General features: G+C 39.5%; 1 protein-coding gene across 1 annotated transcript in view; it reads left to right on the top strand.

Annotated features, from left to right (window-relative positions):
- pdk3 (pyruvate dehydrogenase kinase 3) overlaps positions 1 to 24,358 on the top strand; it is a 35,573-nt gene extending 11,215 nt beyond the window's left edge. The window contains exons 2-11 of the mRNA NM_001113682.1: positions 11,244 to 11,385; positions 12,615 to 12,686; positions 13,908 to 14,092; positions 15,028 to 15,117; positions 16,049 to 16,126; positions 17,879 to 17,955; positions 21,226 to 21,327; positions 21,550 to 21,660; positions 23,242 to 23,355; positions 24,084 to 24,358. Of these exons, the coding sequence (NP_001107154.1) occupies positions 11,244 to 11,385; positions 12,615 to 12,686; positions 13,908 to 14,092; positions 15,028 to 15,117; positions 16,049 to 16,126; positions 17,879 to 17,955; positions 21,226 to 21,327; positions 21,550 to 21,660; positions 23,242 to 23,355; positions 24,084 to 24,224 (1,112 nt within the window). The 3' untranslated portion in view covers positions 24,225 to 24,358. The remainder of the gene's footprint in view (positions 1 to 11,243; positions 11,386 to 12,614; positions 12,687 to 13,907; positions 14,093 to 15,027; positions 15,118 to 16,048; positions 16,127 to 17,878; positions 17,956 to 21,225; positions 21,328 to 21,549; positions 21,661 to 23,241; positions 23,356 to 24,083) is intronic.
- Positions 24,359 to 26,202: the final 1,844 nt, after the last annotated feature.

Below are 26,202 nucleotides of genomic sequence, written 5' to 3'. Positions count from 1 at the left end.
CTCATCCCTGAATTTTCAAGTGATCTGGTAACCATGAACAGGGGCGTATTTAAACAAAAACAAATCTAAGCATTCACTGACATCATGGAAGTGAGGTTACGTGCAGCATTTGTGTGATGTCACTTCCACAAAGCCAGCAACTCCCCCTACCCCCCTCTCCCCCCAGCTCTGTCGCCTATGGGCAGCTGCTGAAATTCCAAACAGGAGAGCTGCTATACAAAAGGCTAAATAATTCAACAACCAAAACAAATTAGGGCCATTTGCAAATTGTTGCTGTCATCATTGTCATCTTACTTAAAGTTTATGTAAAGGTGAACTACCCTTTTAATTTCATATTTTTATGTGATTATGCAAACCAACAACAGGCCAAGCTGTCCGTGCACCCTAGGCAACCCGGCTGGATTGCCCCCCTCCATGGGTGTGCACTGGGCACTTACATTTGCGCAAGTGAGTGGACATACACGGGGGTTGCTGGGGCTGCTGCAGGAGGGTGATGCGGTGGGGGGGGGGGAAGGGCACGGAACTAGGGGTAAGTGAAAGTAGAGGCCTACCCCTAGTTCCAGCCCTGATGCAAACTGTTCAAGACTATGTAACAATCTTACTATCAGACTATGGTTAAAGAGAGTTGCCGGCACTAATAGGATTTCTTTTCAGGTGTAGCCATGTGTGCATATATATGTTGTACAGATGTATACTTAGCCATTAATCCATGTTTTTTCACAATCACCACCTGCAATTTCTGTTCTTCACCTTCATAGCCCCATGAATAGCAACCGTTTGGCTACATTTAGCTAATGTAGCATGGATAATCTTTTTAGTAGTTTGCAGGTGCATGTAATGTGCCTGATAGATAACAGGCCAGAGTGACATCATGCCACTTTGTGAAACTTACTTGCCATTGTAAGTACAGGCGCTGTGGGTTTAGCCATGCCAAAATGGACTCATTCACATGGGCTAACTGGCACAACTCAGGGATAACATAATGTGCTGCTAATGAAAGTATCTGCTGTGTCAGTGAGGTCTCTTTCTAGTTAAAAGGCACCCAAGTCTCCTTAAATTAAATGGATTTAGATGGATTTAGTAACTGTGTTTGGTGGGTGCCTTTTTAGTAGTGCAGTGTTTAAGAAGTGCATATTTTGCAACTCAGTGTTTGATGGTTTCTTAAGTAAGTCACTGTTTAACTGGACCTGATTTAAGACCTCGTGTTGCTGGGTGCTTCATTATCTACATATTGTGTAGTCGAAACTCCCTCTGGGCCTTTACTTTTAATTCAGCATTTGGTGGGAGCTTACTTAACTTATATAACTCATTGATACTTGACTGGTGGTACTTCAGGTGTTCTACTATACAGTGTTGTACCTGTAGCTACTGTACTGAATTTGAAGCAGGCTATGTACAATCAAAATGGTCCTTTTAATTATTTGGGCTATTTTGTCTTTAGCAGTCTTTAATTATTACACTACAGCAAGTTTTCTCTTGTATCCAATTTTGCACTTAGTATTATCACAATTTGTATGGATACATGCTAGTTGCCATTCAAAAATCTGATGCATCACCCTAACAGACTAATTACAGTTTGTAACATAGACCTTTAGTGCATTTTTCCTTACCATGCAGAATTCTAAATCACGCTTTTCCAGTCATGAAAGAAAGGCAAAGGTGCTTTGAGGATATTTGTGCTTGTAGCTGCAGTTTCACATAAAACATGGTTTCAGTTTTTGTTGCTGATCTTCACTTGTTGCCTTTTTTGCTGATTGCTGGTAAAGCTTAAGTAAAGCTCAGAAACTGCCCCTATTCAACTCTGTTTTGAGAGTTTATATGTTAACCTAAATATTGATGCTGAAAAGGTAATGTTATTTGGTGTGTAATGTGCAATTATAAAGATAGGAGTGTTTTTGGGAAGTAATGATACTGTTTAAAGAACAGAAATTCACACTAAGGGCTTTGACTTATAGGGTGATTCCAAGCATTTTGTAGCCCCATAGATGCAAAACTTTCTCTCTCCCTCCCTCCCCCCATCCACTTGACTGGGCAATTGTAGCCTAGTGTTACTTTGGTGACTGGACCATTGTGGGCCCAGTGTTGCTTTGGTGATCGGTCCATTGTAGACCCAGTGTTGCTTTGGTGACCGAACCATTGTAGGCTAAGTAGTGTTTTGGTGACCAGACCATTGTATGTCCAGTGCTGCTTTGGGTTACTACTGTAGGCCCAGTGTTGCTTTGGGTTACTGGACCATTGTAGGCCTATTCTTGCTTTGGATGACTGGGCCATTGTAGGCCTTGTGTTGCTTTGGGTGACTAGGCCATTGTAGCCCTAGTCTTGCTTTGGGTGACTGGACCATTGTAGGCCTTGTGTTGCTTTGGGTGACTGGGCCATTGTAGCCCTAGTCTTGCTTTGGGTGACTGGACCATTGTAGGCTAGTGTAGTTTTAGCCTTGTGTTTGGGATCACTGTTGTGCAAGCTTCATATTTTAAGCACACAGAAACCATTTTTTGCTGTGTTTTCCTGTATGATACACCATTGGTTCTTCTTATGAAGATCAGTCCCTGGTCATAAAAAGTAACCCCAGCAAAATGTGTACCGCCACTGGGTCTTCATCCCTGTTTTTGGCTAAATCCAGATGTACTTTCACATGGTTCTTTTTAACGGATTACTTTTTTTTTAGCACCCACCCTTACCCACCAGCATTATACAGGATTCTAAAAATGTTTTATTTAATTTACCTTTACTTCAGTCTCAGGTACTGAAATCTGTAGCCCCTGCAGAATGATTGCAGTTTGCAGTTTCCCCAGTTATTGCTTGCACCAACATTAAGCAGAATCCAGGTGGTTTGATCTGGCTTCCACTTCCATAAAACTCAATCAACTGTACCACTGAGACACCGAGACATTGTTGTGTACCCTTTACCTCATTAATCTAAGTGACTAGATCCATATATCTTATAGATTGTAAGCTCTTTTGGGCAGAGCCCTCTTCACTTCACCTCTTGTATTGGTTGCTTTGTATGTAATTCTGTATGTTCAATTGATAACCCACTTCTTATACAGCGCTGCAGAATATGTTGGCGCTTTATAAATACATGTTAATAAATTATAAACTTTTTGGCATGCTTTATTCACAACCTAAATACTTTAGTTTAATTGCTATGGTACCCAGGGTGATTATTAATGATTTGTTGCCCACAGAAATTAGCAGCTTAAGAGGTTGTAACAAAACACTGAAAATGGAATTTTCCACCCTGACAGATCAATATCTGCAGAAGTCTCTCAGAGCAGATTATCGATGACCAAGTTGGCAGCCTGTGTATTCCCATGTATGGGCACCTTTAAAGGGGACCTGTCACCCACAGAAAAAAGCTGTATAATAAAAGGCCTTTGCAAACTACACAAAAGCCAATTTTTTTTATGAAAACATCTATACCTGTTATAAATGTATTTAAAAATCTTAGTCAGTTATATAGTGTCTGCCCCGCCCAAGGCATAGAGGCAAGGCAGGCAATTACATTTTTTTATTTTCCATTCAACACTTTCAAGTGGTCACTGCACTTCTATTATTCCTCCTTCCACCTCAGGGTATGTAATTGTGCACCCTGTGCATGGCCTGGGCATCAGCTCCCCCATTCTGACCCATATGCAAGATTTAGGGATGGTACAAAGCCACAAAATGGCGCTTGCCTGCTTGCTCCGATTAGGACTTCCAAGACTGAAGGAAACAAAATGTAAATAATTCATATATATAAATATAATAGACAGTGTAAGTAACAGTGGCAGAACTATAGAGGAAACAGAACCCATGGGCCGGGGAACAGAATGTCCCGTACCAGTCTTCCCTCCCTTCTCACAAGTATTTGAGTGGCTGGTGGAAAGGCACAGGCAGGCAGAAGATGCTGGTGGTGGTGGTGGGGGGGCTGGATATAGGTCGCAGTGCACTGGCCTATACCTTTACTGGGAGACCCATTGCAAACTAGTTACACCACTGGTAAGTAAAGTTTATTTTCCTCAATTAACATGACAGAAAAAGATTTAGAATTATTTCTTAGCGTGATGGGTCCCCTTTAATACTTCCTTTATTTTCATATGTTGGTAGCTAAGTTACAAAACATTGTGAGTTAAATGCCATTTCAGCAGCTTCCTTTCCGCATTGTATTTGAACTCTGAGCAATTACAGCCAAAGTGCTCCTCTAGGATTAATGATTGGCAGAAGGTCCTATCAGGCCATTAATGTTGGCAGATATTTGGTGAAAGAGAGCCTTCTCTGGGCCCTAATCAGCACAATCAGTTCAGTAAGAGTGGACTTAACCACTGCACTGCGGAACATTCTTCTCTCTGCTCATACACTTATACGCTACAGTAATATATAATATCTTATATGTGTCCTCATCAGGAAATCAGCATCAAAAGCCTGGCTGATGGGTAGGTTTACAGTTTGGAGTAGAATAAAAATCTCAGTTTCCGTGGCTTTCTTATTGTTAAGGTCTTAAAATAAATTCTGGCTCTAGCAACACTATAATGAATTATTATTAGGTTCATGATTTTGGCCGATTTTCCTATTAAAGATCTACGTTCCCATCTTTTAGTAGAGTCACAACTTTCTATGTTAGGTACATAAGGTACAGCATCTCCATAAGTGCCAGGCACGCATTGTGTTAAAAAAATGTGGCACTATACACCCTGATGTCATCTATTCCCAAAATGGTGGTCACCCATTTGATCTTGGCGTTGTAACCAGTAGATCAGTACAGTAGCATAGTTAAGAGAGCTAAACTTTGGCATTGTTGCTTGTTTTTTATATAATTTTTAATTCTCTGGCCTAGTTCTTGTATGAATGGAAAATATATGTTTATGTAGCAGGGCCTTTCAGCATGAGTCCTGAAGTTTACAACATATGCCAGACTTGGGAAGGCTCCTGGTTGCAATCTGTGGAACTATATTTTATTTTAGAAATCTGTTAGATGTGGCAGCCATCACCTGTTGGCAGTTAACGTAAGCGCAGTTCACAGTCACTCGCCATCCAATGAAAACAGAGGTGTGAGCCAACTCCTACCCAGTATAAAAGCTATGTGCCGAGTCATGTTTCAGCCAGGGGAGCAAATTAACAAGTGATAGGATACAGCCTGTATAATAGATGGGATCTACTTCTTGCAAATGCAAGCCACATTTTGCCATTATATAAGAGATTCATAAAAAATACAATATACAAAGTACCCCCAATTGTAATATATTAGGCTGTTATAAGCCACTGAGGAGTTCCATGAATTTGCTTTTGTACGGGTAGTGGAACTCCAAGGTGACCTTTAATATCCTCATATAACAGAGAGCATATTATTTCAGGGCTGTGGAGTCGGTAGATAAATTATCCGACTCCTCAGTTTCTGATACTTCCGACTCCGACTCCTCTGTTTTTAATATGCTAATGCAGTGTTTTTCAACCTTTTTTGAGCAAAGGCACACTTGTTTCATGAAAAAAATCACGAGGCACACCACCATTAGAAAATGTTAAAAAATTTAACTCTGTGCCCAGCAGCAGTGCCCCCCTAGTACATTGGTGCCCAGCAGCAGTGCCCCCCTAGTACATTGGTGCCAAGAGCAGTGCCCCCCTAGTACATTGGTGCCCAGCAGCAGTGCCCCCCTAGTACATTGGTGCCAAGAGCAGTGCCCCCCTAGTACATTGGTGCCCTGTCTACGGCACACCAGGCAACATCTCGCGGCACACTAGTGTGCCGCGGAACAGTGGTTGAAAAACGCTGTGCTAATGTATTTTATACATTCATACAGTCAATGAAAAGCATGGTTTCATGGTCACTCAACGTGTTCGTTTATGCACTGCGTGCATTGGGCTTTATTATTATAGCAGAGAAGTAATTAATTATGACTGTTTGTGAATTGGGACATTTAAACTTGCTTTATTTATTTTTTTTATTCCCATTTAAATTTAGTAGGAGTCGGAGTCGGTTAATTTTTTGCCGACTCCGACTCCAGGTACCCAAAATTGCCCCCGACTCCGACTCCTCGACTCCGACTCCACAGCCCTGTATTATTTACTATACAGGTATAGGACCTGTTATCCAGAATGCTCGGGACCAAGGGTATTCCGGATAAGGGGTCTTTCCCCATTTTAATTTGGATCTCCATACCTTAAGTCTACTAAAAAATCAATAAAACATTAATTAAACCAAATAGGATTGTTTTGCATCCAATAAGGATTATTTATATTTCAGTTGGGATCAAGTGCAAAGTACTGTTTTATTTATACAGAGAAAAAGGAAATCAGTTGTAAAATTCTGAATTATTTGATTAAATTGGAGTCTATGGGAGACAGGCCTTCCGTAATTCGGAGCTTTCTGGATAATAGGTTTCCGAATAAGGGATCCTATACCTGTACTACACAAGTTCCAAGTTTCAGTGAGTCATGATAGAAATGATGTCACTAAGCACCAATTATAACATAAGACATCACTAAGCACTAAGTTTCTAAGGGTACAATTTACAGGATATTCATGGCTCGTGTATATTATATGTGGATACTGAACTAAGTCAAAAAGGGTTCCACTATCTTCTGGCAACAAGGAAAAACCCCCACTAAAGGTGCGTGTTAGTGGTGGTACCAGTATTTGCCTTGTGTATGTATCTCTCAGGGTTATCCTTACATGCTGTGAATACTCTCATCCCCTTTCACAGTAGACATAACTCTGGCCTACAGCATTGTGAAATAAATATTGTATGCTCCCTACTAATTTTCTCCTTGTATTTTGTCGTTATTACTTTTATCCTTACATATACAGTGGTGTGAAAAACTATTTGCCCCCTTCCTGATTTCTTATTCTTTTGCATGTTTGTCACACAAAATGTTTCTGATCATCAAACACATTTAACTATTAGTCAAAGATAACACAAGTAAACACAAAATGCAGTTTTTAAATGAGGGTTTTTATTATTTAGGGAGAAAAAAAATCCAAACCTACATGGCCCTGTGTGAAAAAGTAATTGCCCCCTAAACCTAATAACTGGTTGGGCCACCCTAAGTAGCAATAACTGCAATCAAGCATTTGCGATAACTTGCAACGAGTCTTTTACAGCGCTCTGGAGGAATTTTGGCCCACTCATCTTTGCAGAATTGTTGTAATTCAGCTTTATTTGAGGGTTTTCTAGTATGAACCGCCTTTTTAAGGTCATGCCACAACATCTCAATAGGATTCAGGTCAGGACTTTGACTAGGCCACTCCAAAGTCTTCATTTTGTTTTTCTTCAGCCATTCAGAGGTGGATTTGCTGGTGTGTTTTGGGTCATTGTCCTGCTGCAGCACCCAAGATCGCTTCAGCTTGAGTTGACGAACAGATGGCCGGACATTCTCCTTCAGGATTTTTTGGTAGACAGTAGAATTCATGGTTCCATCTATCACAGCAAGCCTTCCAGGTCCTGAAGCAGCAAAACAACCCCAGACCATCACACTACCGCCACCATATTTTACTGTTGGTAATGTTCTTTTTCTGAAATGCTGTGTTACTTTTACGCCAGATGTAACGGGACACGCACCTTCCAAAAAGTTCAACTTTTGTCTCGTCGGTCCACAAGATATTTTCCCAAAAGTCTTGGCAATCATTGAGATGTTTTTTAGCAAAATTGAGACGAGCCATAATGTTCTTTTTGCTTAAAAGTGGTTTGTGCCTTGGAAATTTGCCATGCAGGCCGTTTTTGCCCAGTCTCTTTCTTATGGTGGAGTCGTGAACACTGACCTTAATTGAGGCAAGTGAGGCCTGCAGTTCTTTAGATGTTGTCCTGGGGTCTTTTGTGGCCTCTCGGATGAGTTGTCTCTGCGCTCTTGGGGTAATTTTGGTCGGCCGGCCACTCCTGGGAAGGTTCACCACTGTTCCATGTTTTTGCCATTTGTGGATAATGGCTCTCACTGTGGTTCGCTGGAGTCCCAAAGCTTTAGAAATGGCTTTATAACCTTTACCAGACTGATAGATCTCAATTACTTTTGTTCTCATTTGTTCCTGAATTTCTTTGGATCTTGGCATGATGTCTAGCTTTTGAGGTGCTTTTGGTCTACTTCTCTGTGTCAGGTAGCTCCTATTTAAGTGATTTCTTGATTGAAACAGGTGTGGCAGTAATCAGGCCTGGGGGTGACTACAGAAATTGATATTGAAATTGAAAATTGAAATTGATAAACCACAGTTAAGTTATTTTTAACAAGGGGGGCAATCACTTTTTCACACAGGGCCATGTAGATTTGGAGTTTTTTTTCTCCCTTAATAACGTAAACCTTCATTTAAAAACTGCATTTTGTGTTCAATTATGTTATCTTTGACTAACAGTTAACGGTTTTTGATGAGCAGAAACATTTAAGTGTGACAAACATGCAAAAGAATAAGAAATCAGGAAGGGGGCAAATAGTTTTTCACACCACTGTACTTATACACATACATGACACTATAAAGATCCCTATGTAATATGCCTTTCTCCTACGTAAATCCAACATAGCCACCCAGCAACCTTTTATATCCCCAGTGATGTGTTACTTCTTGAACAGGAGCATAGCATTCTGTGACCCAATTTAGGTGCCTTTACCCAGTGGCATTACTTGTTTCTTCCCTTCATCATGGACATGCTTACAGCCTGATGTCGGTGAGCCTATTGACTTTAAGTAGAAGCCCATATATTTGTCTTATCTTGTTCAAAAAGATGAACTGAATGTAAAGCCAATGTTGTGGCACCAGCCTTTCTTGACATTTTACACTTAACATTTTGGCCTTCTGTACCAGCCCAATGCCACCACAGACCTAGCAGCAAAGATTATGTTATCTCCAACGATGCCCTCATTAGCACCTCCTATTCTCTTCTCTCTTTTCATTCATAGCACATGCTCTAGTAAGCTGTTAGATACCAGAGCTTAGGGACCAGCTCACAATGTAACGCCACTGCCAGCCATGCCCTTAACGCTACATTAGACCATAAACAAATGCTGCCAATGGCTCTGTCCCCTGTGCCATTACAGCAGAGAGCAACACTTTGAGGGCCCCAACTCTTCCTTTGGCTGGCTAAATTTTAAATGAGACTTGTTGCATGGATACACAAGCATTTGGCTAATGGGATTAGTAGGTCACAAATATCATATATTTTCTATGACTGCCCATTCTCTTACAGAAATGGTATATACCCTGATGACTACAGACAATAAGGGCTATTAAATATAAATGTTAAAATAATTTCTACCCATATACTGATAACATTGTTTAAAAACCGACAAACTGAAAAAGCTGCAAGTGAGGTGTTGCCACTTTCCCAAAAAGGCATATACAGCCCATTTTTTTTTTTCAACTTGTTTTTTCGGAATTATTATAGCAGTAATTTGCACTTGCTGGAGCTGAGCTTTCCCTTGGCATATAACCTTTTGTACTTTCTGGCCGCACATAAAATCAGTATTTAGGGATGACGGTTTGAAAGTTGAAATGTGCTGGAAATGGAAAAGGACTGTCTGTGTGATTTGAGAGTTTTACAAAAAAATTACTGTAACCATACCCTATGGGCGCCATGGTACTGTGTGGCTAATTAACCACATATTGTACATAGCAATTTGGAAAAACTGAAACACTTTTTTTTCTCTTTGAATGCAATGAATAGAATTGTAAAAGCTTTTGAAAAATTACAGATCATAAAGAAATTTACGCCTGCGGTATTTCATTTAGTGCTATGGGCTATATTTTGGCTGTAGAACGGGTCTACTGTAAGTGGCGTTGCAATATGCCATTTGTTTGCCAGCGGTTACAATAATAATAAAAAAAAAAAAGAAATTGTAATGGTGGGCACAGAAAGGCGCTAGCACAGTCATCACAAAATTGCTTTTGTACTTAGGATTCAAGGTAAAGTTTCTGACATTAAGGAAATTATCAAGCATTTTTCTGTACAACACATTATGTGAGCAGTGCTTAGCGGGCAGCATCTCAATGAACGTCGCTTCAGACACAAACAGTAAAGATGTTGCCCAGACTCACTCCAACGTGGTTCAGGTAAAAAGAAACCGCTCATTAGAAAAAGCCGACTGTTCACTATTGTTTTGTAAATACTTCAAGTTAAATGAATTTCGATCCAACAATAAAATGAACATGCACAAATATACTTCTGTATTATATATACAAATATACTGTATATTGTGAGTTGGACCCTCAGGAAACGGACAGCAGCAAATGGCATGTGCAGTAAATCAGTAGAACAGAAGATGGAAAGCTACTGGGGACATCTTCGCTGCTAAAGGGCTGTGCTTTTCCTCAGTTCTAATGTGTAGCACTAGCTCCTTCTAAAAGCTCAGACTCAGGCACAATGCACTGAGATGGCGCGTAAACACCAATATTAGGCTAAAAAATACATTTATTGGTTCAAGTATAAAATTGCAAATGGTAGAATGAATTATTTGTAATGTACACAGTGTAATTTAGTAATAAAAATGTCAGAAAAATCATGACAGAATCCCTTTAAGGTATGGAGACCCAAATTACAGAAAGATCCCTTATCTAGAAAGCCAAGGATTTCTAGCATTGTGGATAACAGGTCCCATACATGTATTATTCTGTCTGGCTATACACATGGATTCATATATATCATTTGAACTATTTCCTGGCCATGAGGTTTGGATCAAACAATGTTTTTTTGTATTAATCTCTTTTATTTTCTTAACAGTAGCATCAGAAAAGAACTGCTTCATCATTTCAATACTTTCACAAGATACTTACCGTACATTCTCTATGTATTGTAACGTCTCATGCATTATCATATTTGTATAATTAAGGTAAAATGAAATAGCAAAGCAATGCAGTAAGGATCTAACAATGTTTTGTTATGTATACTAGCTGATCAGATAGCTGTCTGGGCAGACAAACATGGATGTGATGGGACTGTGAGATGGCTTTCATCAGACTGCTTGACCATTACAGTGTGGGCTTGGTCACCTTTAGCAGAATTTTAATGACCTCATCTAAGCTCAAAGCCTTGTCTTTGCCTTATTGCCTTATTATTATTGTGCCTGCCTCTAACTCACTGATTATTGATGGGAGAGAGTGGTGGGTGGCTGAGAGAGCAATTGTTGTATTTGGTATGAGTGCTGTAGTTGGTTGTGTGCAGTGGGGCGTGAACGCACCCATATAAATGGGTCAATTTTGGTGGTAGCAGTAAAGAAACAAAACACTTTATCACTGCCTATATACCCTTGTCCGTGTACTTCCAGAGGTAATTATGCACCTTGTTTTGCAGGGCGTAATAATGCTTGTGAGAAGACATCTTACCTGTTTCTAAGGAAAGAACTGCCAGTGCGAATTGCAAATAGTCTCAAAGAGGTAAACCTGCTGCCTGAGAGTTTGCTGCAGAGACCGTCTGTGAAACTAGTGCGATCCTGGTAAGCATCAGCATAGAGTCATCTGTATCTTCAGCTTTTTTTTAAATGGAAACATATGACCAGGGTTTATTAGACTTATTACTCTATATAATATAGTGATGCATGGGCTTGCCCAAAGGCCATGAGTTTACCTGCAGATGGGGCAGCAAACCATGTCAGCTGCAGTTAGTAGCACAACAGTTGACCTACATGTACTGATATAATTGTATGATGTGAATCTTTGTATGGCTTTTAGTACATGTATGTTGGGCAGGCAATATTTTGGCTAGCCTGATTGAAAGAGCATTATTTGTTTATATAATTATTAAAGCTGCATTAAATAATATATCGAAAAAAGGTTTCAAAATGTTAAATAAGTGATGCCCTTATAATACAGAGAGCTGTGCTCCATTTATTATACACCAGACTTCCACCATAATTTTATACTCCAGCTCAGACCAGCTATAACCCATTTACAAAAAGAAATGATGGTGAAAAAGTGGTTGCAAATTATTCTATACTTCATTTTTCTCTCCCTAATACCAGAATTTTACTCAGCATGCAAATATAATTTCCCAGCTTTATAGTTATGTGTGATTCTTCTCAATGTAGCATTTGAGTGGTATATTCTAATGCCACTTTTTAAAAAAAAACACACTTAATACACTTAGGGGCTGATTTACTAACCCACGAATCCGACCCGAATTGGAAAAGTTCCGACTTGAAAACGAACATTTTGCGACTTTTTCGTATGTTTTGCGATTTTTTCGGATTCTGTACGAATTTTTCGTTACCAATACGATTTTTGCGTAAAAACGCGAGTTTTTCGTATCCATTACGAAAGTTGCGTAAAAAGTTGCGCATTTTGCGTAGCGTTAAAACTTACGCGAAAAATGCGCAACTTTTCGCGTAAGTTTTAACGCTACGCAAAATGCGCAACTTTTTACGCAACTTTCGTAAAGGATAGGAAAACTCGCGTTTTTACGCAAAAATCGTATTGGATCCGAAAAATTCGTAAAGAATCCGAAAAAATCGCAAAACATACGAAAAAATCGCAAAGTACCGATCATTACGAAAAAAACGCAATCGGACTCCATTCGACCCGTTCGTGGGTAAGTAAATCAGCCCCTTAATGACTGTTATATTTGAAGCATCCATTTTTAAACCTGTTGTTTTTATTACTGAAATCATACTCTCTTACATGTCACTGCGGCACAAGTAACTCATTTGCCATGCATGTTTTCTTTTAGGTACTTGCAGAGTTTTCTAGAACTTTTAGAATATGAAAATAAGAGCCCAGAAGATTCAGATGTGCTGTATGAGTAAGTGCTTTTGCTTTGCTTTCTCTTATAACTTGTCTGCTTGTCATGCAATATGGCATCACTCCAAATACCTGTGGTACTTTAGATAAATGGCCACCACATGACTGGTTATTACTGGCACATGATTTGCACTATTCATACAGAAAGGTTCTCTCCACCTGCATTCATAGAGATTCAAAGTGCATCTGTACTGAGTATCTGTTTGATCTTCACAGACCTGACCTTTAAGCTGGCCGTACTTGCACCAATATAATCATCCAAAACGTAGTTTTGTACAATTTTTGGACCGTGTGGGAACAAAATTATCACCCACTAATTTTCGTGCCATCGGTCGTTTCGTCGTTCGGACAGGTTAGAAAATTTTGGTTGGATAACGATAACATCTTTGCATGTATTGTATATCTGACGATACTCTTGGGGGCCTACAATGCATCTCCAAGAAGTCATTTTCAAACGATTGGTGTCTGCTAACTATTTCATGTTCAGAACATCCTTCATTTGTTATTTTTAGGGCTTGATCCTACAATTTCAGTCTGAATGTTAGTTTTACATTGTTGCATTTAAACGTATGATCAGTATCCAAATGTTTGTGTATGGCCACCTTTACTGGCATATAATTAGGGTTCTTTGTCAATCTTATAGACGTGGTTACCACTTTCTTAAAGGATAGGTAAACCTTAAATAAAAATTAGATGTAAAATTGCTCGGGGTGCTTTTCTAAGTACACTTGAAATTTACATTATTTGTTTTTTTTTCAGTTTCAAAGATAGTTAAGTTTTATTAACTGCCCATATAATGAAGTTTGTAACAACATCTCCACCTGCTGGGCAGTTCCTGTAACTGTAGTGTTAGAGATATGCCTTCAGAAGTAAAACAGAGAAGTGTTCTGATATTGCTCAGAAAAGAGATCAGAAGCCACATAATAGTGACTTTTATTAGATAACCCCACTTGTGGCAGTCTCATGGCGTGTGGATTTGCAGCATTGCCCAGTTTCCATGCATTGTGGTTGGCTACACACATTCCCATTCCGCTGGCACAGAAACTGTACAAACATGAAACTTGCTGAGCAGGGTTTTAACATAATGAATTTTCACAAGCCGGTCTGATTCAGTTACTGCCGCATTTCTATTAATTTAGGATGTGTGAGGCTCTGGTAAGAATACTAATTCATCACGAACAAATCAAATGCATTATTAAAACAAAAAATAATATTTTTTCAGCTTTTTAAATGTACTCATCCAAGTGAGAAATAGGCACAATGACGTGGTTCCTACAATGGCCCAAGGCGTCATAGAATATAAGGAGAAATATGGATTTGACCCATTTGTCAGCAGCAACATTCAGTACTTTCTGGATCGATTCTACATGAATAGAATTTCTTTCCGAATGCTCATCAATCAGCACAGTAAGTCAGCATCAATTTTGATATGATTAATTATACCCTTTTTAGTACAAAAGTTGGAGAAAATTCCCCCCAGAATTAATTAACCCCCAACCAAAATTACTACTGACTGCATATTACTAGGGTTGCAGTAATAAACATAACGGTGCCCAGAAATTGCCATTTTTTTTATCCAGCGTGCAGACCAAAACCAGACTAGGGGAAGAAGTTGACCGAATAAGCGCTAAAGGGTGCACTAGTACTGTGCACTTCTTCCTCCAGTCTGTCGAAAATGACTCGTTATGTGTTTTTATGGCATTATACAATCTACATTTAACTTGCACACAAAAGGGTTCAATTCAAAAGGGTTCAATTTTTATTTCCTTGTTGTTCAAAAGTCTATCGGGTAAACGGGTGCTTGGGAGCTTTGATGTGTTTTCAGCTGCTTTCCAGTAATAATTTATTCCTGAATTGGTTTAATTATTTATAAGTTGGATCGTTTGTGTTTCCTACTCCAATAAACAGAGCTGGCTGAGAATAGTCCTTTGTGAGACTAGGAATGGGCCCTGTACATCATTAATCATTATTAATCAGCAGTTATACGTGACACCATGTCATTGATGTTTGAGATTTATATGTGTTACAGTATCATTTTAGATTAATTAAGCAAATATGTGACAATGTCTCAAACACAAATATCTGGTGATAATGTCACTTTTTGTGTATTCTCTGTAGCCTTTAAGTATTATCGCCTCGTTCCCAGAGAGACAAGGGCAAAATAGGACTTACCCCTCACTGCACGTTTTGTCTAAGTCTTACTGTGCTGTTTGGGGTTTCATAGGCTGTTGTCTTTTTTGGCTTTTATTGGAACACAGTAATAAAGTGGCACAGTGTTTATTTAGCTTTGTCATTTATTCATAGATAAAAAAATATAGATTTTTTTCTTTTCTATTTAACAGCTCTGCTCTTTGGAGGGGACATAAACCCCGCTCATCCAAAACACATAGGCAGCATTGATCCTACCTGTAATGTACCAGAAGTGGTTAAAGGTAAGAATTATGGAAATATGCCCTTTGTCTGGGAAAGATTCACAGATATTGAGTATTTGAAAAAACTTATATTTTCATGAAACAAAATAAAATGTTGTGCTACAGAAAGGCAAAATTTTGACATTTCTATTTACGGTAATGTCACATTGGAGGATTTGTCTGTACTTTTAAGGCTGCACCTTTTCTTAGGACAAAGTGCAACAAAATCACAAAATTTGTTATTAAAGCTAGGTTTCCACCCTTTCTGCGAGATGCTTCGTTTAAAAAGTTATTTCATTTTTAAACCTTAAAGAGAACAAAACTGATAACACGTAATGGGGTGCATGTAAAAGACCAGGGCACCTGTAATACACAGAGATAAGCAGTGAGTTGGCAGCCCCCATCTTCATTAGTGTCATATACAATGTCTGCTTTCCTGGGGGCACTCAAAGAGGAGGAACATGGACACTGGGAGCTAGAAGAAGATCAGGTACCAGTATGTATGTCCCTGCTCATTGATGACTGCCAGGGATCCAGACACTGTATGTGGCACAGTTGCCAACCCTCTGTGCAACTGCAGTTTGAGAACCGGTACAGGGGAGCCAGGGACTTTTATATGTTCTGCAAGGCGCCAGTTGTAAGTACTAACACCTCTATGTAATAAAAGGCACTACGTTTTCCCAGTAGCAGTAACCCATAACAACCAATTAAGATGTATGCTTTTAAACAGGTGACCAGTAAATTCTACTTACTGATTGATTGCTATGGGTTACTGCTCCTGGGCAAACTTAGTGCCTTTTATTACATAACCCCATAAATGCAATGTTGTCATCATAGGAATAGTGGGATGCCACTGCATATCAGCCAATCTTGGACACCAAGTTTCCTATGTGTAGTTCTATGACTTTATTATATATATTTATTAATATATAATTATGCTTTGTTGGAACAGATGCTTATGAAACAGCAAAGATGCTGTGTGAGCAGTATTACATGGCAGCTCCTGAGCTGAAAATTGAAGAGTTTAATGGTAACGTATCCTCCACTCTGTTCATTATTACTAGGATTATTATTTGCTATAGTGCTTGGAATTTCATCTTGTGCATCAAACCATCGCCCCAAGATGGATTAATAATGATCTTTCCTGGTTACAGATTGCAGTCTGTTATATAGACTTCTCTGACTAATCTGCCTCTGACTATGCAACCCTTTGGGCAACTGATTGGGGCAGCCACAATGATCATATCAGAACAGTATATGTTTGTCTCCCTGCTACGTACTTAAAGGAACAGTAACACCAAAATATGAATAAAGTAATTAAAATGTAATGTACTGTTGCCCTGCACTGTTAAAACTGGTGTATTTGCTACAGAACGCTCCTATAGTTTATATAAATAAGCTGCTGTGTAGCCATGGGGGCAGCCATTCAAGCTGAAAAAAAGGAGAAAAGGCACAGGTTACATAGCAGATAACAAATAAACTCTGTAGAATACAATGCCATTTTATCTGTTATCTGGGCAACCTTTTGTGGTTTCAGAGTGTGACTTCTGGGAAGACCAGGCCTCTCCTGTAATCCTTTATGTTTAATTAGGCCTAATACAAGTATGGCATTCCTTAATCAGAAACCATTAAGAAAGCTCTGAATTACGGGAAGGCTATCTATAGACTTTATCTTAATCATATAATTCAGATTTTAGAAAATTATTTCCTTTTTTTTGTAATAATAAAACAGTGCATTGTACTTGATCACAACTAGGATATAATTAATCCTCATTGAGGCAAAACAAATCCTAATGGGTTTATTTAAAGTTTAAATGTTTTTAATAAACTATATATGGAGATCCAAATTGGGGAAAGGTCTGGAAAACTCCAGGTCCCATTCTGGATAACAGATCCCATACATGTATCAAATAATTGTGAAGTGCTGTGAAGTTTATAAATAAGCACCTTCATTGACTGTAAGAACCTTAGTTGACTGTGACTAAGCCCCACTGTCTACAGAAAAATTACTGTTCCTTCTTTGAGCCCTAGAGCATAACCCTTGTTGTTGTAGCCTGAAAACAGCTAAAGACAAGTATTTTCAGTATCTTTCTATAGAATCACGTTATAGTCTGTCATACTGCCCAACCAAACCGGTCCATGGACAACCACCTTAACCTTAAATCAGGTGCCTTCAAATCCAGAGATGCAAACAGTGGGCTGGGCGTGTAGCCCTAATGGCAACTTGCATTTAGTCTTCACAAAAGAAACATAACACTGTATCCCATTTAAAGTAACCCTGTTTTCTCTCTCTAAAATAGTGTCCAAAATAACATATCTTTCTCCCAGCACTCAGTCACAAGCAGTTCAGCTTTAGCTCTCTCAGCTACTTTGTAGTCTAGCAGGAAGTTCTGCCCCTTTTCTTTGCTGAGCTCTCCTTCTCTCTCTCTGTGAGTATGATGGAAGAGGTTCCTACTTCACATTCTTGCTGTGTCTGTTCCAATGGAAGTGAATCAGGCGTGCGCAGTAGACACCTCCTCAACCATCTTGGGTTTGTTAGTTGCAGCTTTAAAAGGAAGAAGAGGAACTTACATATACATATAAAGGTTAAAATAATGGTTACTTTTTGCAAAACAGTTTTATTATATTAATTAAAGTCCTCTTTAATTAAAGGGTACCTGTTAAAGCTCTGGGTGTGTTTGGACACACCAATAGTAATATTATTTGTAACATTAAATAAGCTTATCCATGCTATATTGTTTTTTTTAGCTGCATTTTAATCCCAGTTTCTTTTCTCTTTAAGCCAAGGCTCCTGGCAGGCCTCTCCATGTTGTTTATGTGCCCTCCCATCTGTTTCATATGCTGTTTGAGCTATTTAAGGTAGGCATTTATATGCATACAAAATGGAATACTTATGATATCACAAAACTGGGCTAATTTATGGCAGCAGTGAACCATTAAATGGTTTAGAATGACACCATTTCGGCAGTATGGCTCACAAAGATTGAACTCAAGGAGAATTGCTCTGATTATGGTCTTTAGTATAGAAATCCCATCACTGGGGCAAACTGTGAGATTTCTCCACAAATGACCCCCACACTAAGTCAGAATCATTTTCTATATCAAGGCAGGTATAGTTCTAAAATTTTAATCTAAATTCAAAACAAGGATTACAGTAAAAAACAGAACTAGAAATGCCCAATCTGTGGTTCAGCCTTGCTGCTAGACGTATGATAAGATATTACTCTGTGCTGGATGTAGTTTGGAATTGCTGGGCAGATGGATAGAAGATTAATAAGTATAAAAAAGGAGTTCAGCCTTCCTTTCTATTTGGATGCAGTAAAAGGTCAGGAAAGTAGAACGTGGTGTTCCTTTTAAATAAACAACTGACTTAAAGGGAAAGGTTAAAGTTGTAATGTTTCTAGTTTATGAAAGAAAACGGTGTCTATCAAGTTCAACCTTTGGCCAAGTAATCCCTAGCTGGTTACTTATAGCCCATACAAAGGGAGCTGAAAGGGAAGGGAAGCTGCCTCCGATTTCCTTCATTACTCTAAAGAGTAGTCAGAGCTGTGCATATAACTGTTTCCTGAAACTGTCTATACATCTGCCACTAGAATCAGTCCAGGGTGGGAATTCCTCAAGGACCTTGCCCCTTAACATGAAATGTGCCTTCTTCTCAACTAATGCCCTTGTGTCTTTCATCAGAAAGATAACTGTATGGGTCTCTAACATATTTATATAGAGGCGCCTGTGGCAGCAGCTTTAGGGTGAATATATACACCGGTATGTTTCTGTTATCCAGAAATATCTGAATTACTGAAAGGCTCCATTTAAATCAAATAAAATATTTAAAATATATTTCCTTTTTGTCTGTAATAATAAAACAGTAGCATTTACTTGATCCCAACTAAGATAAAATGAATCCTTATTGGTGGCAAAACAATCCTATTGGGGTTATTTAATGTTTACATATTTTTTTTTTTAGTAGATTTAAGGTATTGAGATCCAAATTAGGGAAAGACACATTATCTGGAAAACCCCATGTTGCAAGCATTCTGGAACAGATCCAATACCTTTATAAATCTTAATTACATTTTAATATTAAACAAAGAATCCCCCTTGCCTGCCACCAGACTTGTGGCTAAATTCAATGGCTGAGCAGACTATACTACTCACTCCAATTAGCAAAGGGGGTAGAGATGACAGTCCCGTCCCTGGGGCAGCACTGGATAGAAATGCGTACCTGTTTATACATTGTATCCACCTGAAGGCCTCTACTCTAATGTAAACAATGACATCTTGGTCATCAGTTCTTCCAAACTGAAACAACCTTTGTCACTTTTACTGGACTAACATTGGACTAAATAGCCTAGAAAACGTAAAAGGTTGGCCCTGGTACAGTTTTATTGTCTAAATCCCCGAAAGAGAGCCCAATAGAGTGCAGTTTCTTCCATCTTTAATGAATAAACCATAAAAGGTAAGCATATGATATAAGAATAGAATGGCTGCAGTCAGCTAATGTGAAACTGCTTTCCCAGTCCACAAATCTCCCCCTGGTTAAGTTTAACCCCGCGGCGCCAACAGGGTTTTCTCTTAACTGTTTTCCCCGAGTAAATGCTTTGCGAAAGCCAATTAATAGCAGTGTTTAGTTGAATCTGGTTTGGATAAAACACCCCACCATAATTATTCTGAATTATTGGTATCGCTATCCTAAACCTGGCTCCAGTTCAACACTGTTACAGAGTAATTTCCCGCTATAATAAGGGATAACGCTTCTTGGGTGGTGAATAGCAGCCGGCGTTTCATTTCATAAGGAAAGATTGGCAGGTTCCACAAAGATATATTGTGGTGCTTTCTTACGTGAAGTCCTTAAGCAACAATTTTATTAATAATTGGGCATTTAAATAGCTACTTTATTCAGATGTTAAGCCTATTACCTTGTTATTTTACTTTTATAATTAGTAATCATAGGAGCGGAAAGTAGTAATTTTGACTCGGAGAAGACTTGAGTTCAGTCTCCTTGTTGCACAGTGCTGTAATTATGTTGGTTGTAGGAAAGGCACATTTATAAGAAGTACGGTAATGTTTGTGTGTACTAAAGCAAATGGGACAATCACCAGATATTTGCACTTTGGTACAGTATCAATATACATAGAAAATAAAGGGAAAGGTCTCTGCACAAATGGATCCATTTCACCTAGCAACACAATAGCACACAGTTAGGCTTTAGGTTAATATATAAGGCCACAAATGTTGCATTGTTCCTAAAATACATGGGGTGTTTAATAAATGGCGTTAAACATGGAGGATTTTTGTGTGTCATTTAAGGTAAACAAAATAGGTGCAAAATAAGGGCAAAAACACTAGTTTTTCTACAATTGTTTGTATTTTTTCCTGTTGTTTATTGGATTGAATCCAACACCTGGCAACTGTGTATAAACTCAAGCTGGGCACAGCGCCTGATTGTAGGAATGACTGACAGCCACAACTGGATGGCCAGAATGTAGACCCCCGTAGTCTTAAGGGCACCATAAGCAATAAGATTGAGTACAGTATACAACTGATCAGCCCTCAGGGTTGAATAAATTGATGCTATACAGGTGGCAATAGGCCAAATAGCCCCCTTTCTACTGTTGTGTTCTATTGGACTGACAGTCCAGATGATCAGTGACAGCAGGAAGTGAAAAGGAGCCGTGGCTCTTTTAATGCATAATACACTGGCCGACATGGTGCAGCAGATAAATTGCAAACAAACTGACCGATATCCCATAGTATATATCTTCTAAACTTTTCATACAACTTTATCAGCATGTCTATGCTACGGGCAGCTATGGGGTGATGGCAAAAGGTCCTTTCTGGGAAATGGAGCTGTGTGTTTTTTTAACAATGTCCAAAGCAACATTGGATGCTTTGGACATTGTTTTTGAGCTGCTTAAAAACAGTGCATTCATGTGCCATTACCTTTAAGGAATTATTTTTTTGCCCTTGCATCTAGGTCAGTCTGGTAACACACAAAACGGTGAATGCTTATAATGCTTCCTGATGTAATAAACTGAAATTTTAAAGGTGAACTTTCCCTTCTTGCACTTTGTGAGGTTTCTTTGTTGTGCTATGTTTGTCAACTCACAATAACAAACCTTTTGACCCTAGAACTCAATGAGAGCCACCGTCGAGCTCCACGAAGGCAAAACTGATGCCTTGCCCCCAGTAAAGGCACTGGTCACACTGGGAAAAGAAGATCTGTCTATAAGGGTAAGTATAAAAAAAAGAAAAGAGAATGGTACAGGCCTTCAGGCAGAAATGTGTTCAACGGGAGCTGCTGCTCACCAAAATGCACTTAGCTTAAGGGGCAACTAATGACGCAACAATGGCGGATGAGATATTTCTAATATCTGACCTGTGGCCGGTGCTAAATCTGCAGTAACATTTATGTATATACTCACTTCTTTTTCTTTTGTCTTTTTTATTTTGTAGATAAGTGATAAAGGTGGCGGGGTGCCCTTGAGGAAAATTGATCGTCTCTTTAATTACATGTATTCAACAGCACCAAGACCAAGCCTGGAACCAAGCAGGGCAGTTCCACTGGTACGTGTGACTTAGTCCAAAAATAACAGTTTCTGGATAATGTTTCTGCCATAAAAGGTGATGAGACACATGAGAAACACATATAAAGAAAAACATCCAGAATTTTAGAACTGTATTGTTGGTCTGTACAGTGACTGGAAACTTTTTAGCAGACTTACACATTTATATTAAAAAAAAAAAATCTTTCTTTCCATAGGATATTATTGTACTATTTTACATCATTATTAACTGCCCCCTCTAATGTTACATTTTTAGCCTCAAAGGAGAGATAGGCAGTATGGTCAGAATATAGGCATGTATAGCTATTGCTTGAATGGGAAGTGTAAAAAGAAGGGAGGGGGCAATACCACATAAGCCCCCATATATAATAAAAGTCACAAAGTTTGTCCAGGAGCAATAACCCATAGCAACGAAAAAGATGGTTGGTTTTAAACTGGTGACCAGGAAATGCCACCTGCTGGTAGGTTGCTATAGGTCAGGGGTCGGGAACCTTTTTGGCTGAGAGAGCCATAAACACCTCATATTTTAAAATGTAATTCCGTGAGAGCCATACAATATGTTTGGCCGCAGATGCTGCGGGGCAAGGTAGGGTGGTCCCAAGGATGCCGGATGCGTATGCGATGCAGAGGAGGGTGTGGCCTGCGCTTGGCGAATAGAAGACGTGTTCTAAGGCTTAGAACACGTCTTCTATCCGCCGAGCACAGGGGCAAGGTAGGGTGGGTGCCAAGGATGCCGGATGCAGATGCAATGAAGAGGAGGGCATGGCCTGCGCTTGGCCAATAGAAGAAGTGTTCTAAGGCTTAGAACACGTCTTCTATCCGCCGAGCACAGGCCATGACCCCCGTTATTTTTTTATTATTTAAGATTTGGCAGCGAGCCAGATACAGCCATCAAAAGAGCCACATCTGGCTTCCGAGCCATAGGTTCCCTACCCCTGCTATAGGTTATAAGAAATGTAGAAAACTTTGCACCTTATATTACATAACCCCTCTAGGTGTCTAGAATATAGGCATGTATAGCTATTGCTTGAATGGGAAGTATAAAAAGAAGGGAGGGGACAATACCACATAAGCCCCCATATATAATAAAAGTCGCAAAATTTGTCCAGGAGCAATAACCCATAGCAACCAATAAGATGGTTGGTTTTAAACAGGTGACCATGAAATGCTACCTACTGGTGGATTGCTATAGGTTATAAGAAGTGTATAATAAGTATAACTCCTCTAGGTGTCTAAACAGCAAAATCTAAGAGAAAGGGATCTTCCTGTGTGCCTAAAATCAATACACAGTGGCCAGTCCTTTTGTTTGTCATTAAAAAACAAAAGCACATAGGCAAAGGGAACCTGTACTTTGTACCTCCAGGGGCCAGACTATGTGCCCATGTGATAAATGTTGGTATTCAATGAATAGATATATGAATCTATGCCAATGTGCTTTTGCCAGTGTAATTGTCTCAGTACAGCACAACCTGCAGTGTGCACTTTATTACAGTAGGCCCAGTGTCAAGCCTCAAAAACAGGCTCATGTGCCAAGCAATAGTTTTAAGGTGCATAATACAAGGATATTATTGTTGAATTGCAGGCTGGATTTGGCTATGGCCTGCCCATCTCACGACTATATGCCCGATATTTCCAAGGAGACCTCAAGCTCTATTCCATGGAAGGTGTTGGGACTGATGCTGTTATCTATCTTAAGGTACCTAAGAATTTGGACATACATAGTATAATGAGTTGGTACAGTCATGTAAATAAAGTTACATTCACATAATTGAGCTATTTCCCATAGTGCAGAAATGTAAACTAGGCCCAATATACCCAGGGCCTGTCAGGATGCTTAGGAATTAATGTTGCTGCCTGCAAGTTCAGGTGGCTGTACCACTGGAAAACAACCATTTTGGGTAAAAGTGTTACCCCAGGAAATTGGGTCGTTGGGTCGATACGCCTTAGGGCAGGGGTCCCCAACCTTTTTTTTTAACCTTGATCAACATTTAAATATAAAAAAAAACAGTTGGGGAGCAAAGCAAGAAGTACACCTGGTCTTTATGCCTCCAAAACTTCTAAGCATCTAAGTCAGAAATCCAAAAATATGCACCTGCTTTTAGGGCACTGGGAGCAACATGGAAGGGGTTGGAGAGCAACATGGTACTTGCAAGCAACTGGTTGGGAATCACTTCCTTAGGAAAAGTTTACTGTTATGATCTTTAATAGATGTAACTTTGCAATCAGCTTTTCTTTATTTGTATCTATTTTTAAAACATGTTATTAGAGAACTAATTTAGAAACAACCAAAACACAAAAAATAGACCAGCTACACATTCTGTATTTTGACTGTAAGGTAAAACCTCCACTTTAAGTTGCTTTACACGACTAATGCCGACTTCTTCACTCTTGCCATTGATTCTGATTCTATCATTTTTCATTCAGGCCGTTTCCAGCGAATCATTTGAAAGGCTCCCGGTTTTTAACAAGTCAGCGTGGCGACACTATAAGAACGCAGCCGAAGCAGATGACTGGAGCAATCCAAGCAGGGAGCCACGGGATGCTTCCAAATACAAATCTAATTAACCTTGGCAATCTGCTGGGCAACGGAATAACACCGCATGGTCTTGAATCAGATTTCCTTCCAGTACGAATAGGAGATTGCAGAGAATATAATAATAATAATAAGGGGTTATTAATAATGCAACCTGTTCACCTTGTGTGGCTCTCTGTTCACTTTGTAGCTTCGGTAGCTCTCTGGGTATGCCTCTGTGGGTGGCTGTGGCCAGTTTAGGTTGAACCTCTGTGGTGAAAGGAGAGAGAATAGTTTGCACTAATGCTGTGTGTGTGTATATATAGAGACAGGTGGAGTGAAAGGGTTAATGCTATTTTTGTTAGACTATTTTTCTAACGCACATATAATCAATTGCAATAAGCGCTTGTGCATTCCAGTGGTCACATTGTGTGTTTGCTGTAGTGTGATAGGAACATGATACAAGCATGGCTGACCTCCAGCAACTGTTGCTCTACAGCTTGACCCCTGTGGGAATGCTGCAGGCTGTAGTTCTGCAAGAGCTCAATTGCTGCAAATCCAGTCAGTCATGGCCTTTTAGAGTAGTGGTTTACTATCTCACAGTAGTAGTGATTTACTATCTCACAGTAGTATTGATTTACTATCTCACAGTAGAGAATGGCACTCTAGTTGCAGAATTTTGTTGTACAGAGATGATCTTTAGATATTTTCTATCTTACCGTGTTAATCTTGTTGAGTTAGTCAAATGCATGCCTTCATTTCATTTAAATATATTTTTAGTTTTTTTTAAATTAAATTGCAAGAATAGAGTAAAAAACACTCCATTGTAGCTACACGTGTGTGTAGGCTGCCATTTTGTTGAATATGCTCATATTTTATTACTCATGGCTACCATGCCTTCAACAGGCTGGTTGTGGCTGTTATGTAAGAAGGGAAAGTAGGAGTGCCCAGGGGCATTCTTATTTATAGATAAGCAATAGAAAAGGCTTAGTGACCACTAGAGGTACCGATTCATGGAAACAGCTCAATACAGACAGATATATATATCTCCTAAATGGATTTTGTTAATTGCCATAAGAAAACAAAAGACAGCAGTATGAAAAATAAAAGCATACTCTATTCTACAGACTAGTATGCCGCATATTATGGCATGACAAGCATATTTGTCCTTACATCTCCAGGATACTGTGCATTATTATGCAGACCCAACCCCTAAAGCACCCATCAGGCCATATGTTCTACTTGACATGCTATTCCCAAATGTCTCTTGCTAGCAACCAAAAGGTTACCTGTCACTTTACGCAAATTGCTCTTCATTAGCAGAGCTGGAACTAGGCAGAAGAGGCACTAGGGATCCCTAGGGCACAACAGAGGGGAGATGGCAGGCACGTACCACTTCTGTCTGCTGTCCCTACACCGGCCCTTGTCCCCCTGCCTCCCACACATCACAGGTACCTGACCCCACCATGTTGCTGTCATGTGTACCTGTGCACTCCCCCTCACTGTGCATGGGAATGCGTTTGCATACGAGGGTGGGGGGGAGGCCATGTGGCTGGCCAAGTTGCCTAGGGTGCTTAACTTGCTAGTCCCGGCACTGTAACTTGCTAGTCCCGGCACTGTTCGGTAGCACTGACTGACAGCAAACTATTTGGAGAACCCAATTGTTCAATCTGCATGTTGGTAGGAACATAATGATGAAACCTGGACTTGTGTTAGAACTGATAACAAATGTCATTTGTGAGATTCATGGGGCATGTTTATGACTGCATTTGAAGGCTGCCAGCCCTTTAGAAAATAATATATTTCCTTTTAATTCCATGTACATGATTCCCCGTCACACACAGCTCAGCTTGCACTATGTATGTATAATGTGTGTCTTGTTTAGTGCTGTCCAGCACAAGTCCTGTTGGGCCTTAATAGGGTAAGATTTAAGCACACGCTCTATTATGGATTGGTCAGTCAAAATGGCAGAATGAATATTGCCTTACCTGTCCTTATAGAGGGCTATGTTTAAATCCTGTCACGTAATGG

Source organism: Xenopus tropicalis, chromosome 2, assembly GCF_000004195.4.
Source record: "Xenopus tropicalis strain Nigerian chromosome 2, UCB_Xtro_10.0, whole genome shotgun sequence".
Lineage (NCBI taxonomy): Eukaryota > Metazoa > Chordata > Amphibia > Anura > Pipidae > Xenopus > Xenopus tropicalis.
Note: the sequence above shows the minus strand (reverse complement) of the source record. Positions and strands in the feature narration are given on the sequence as shown.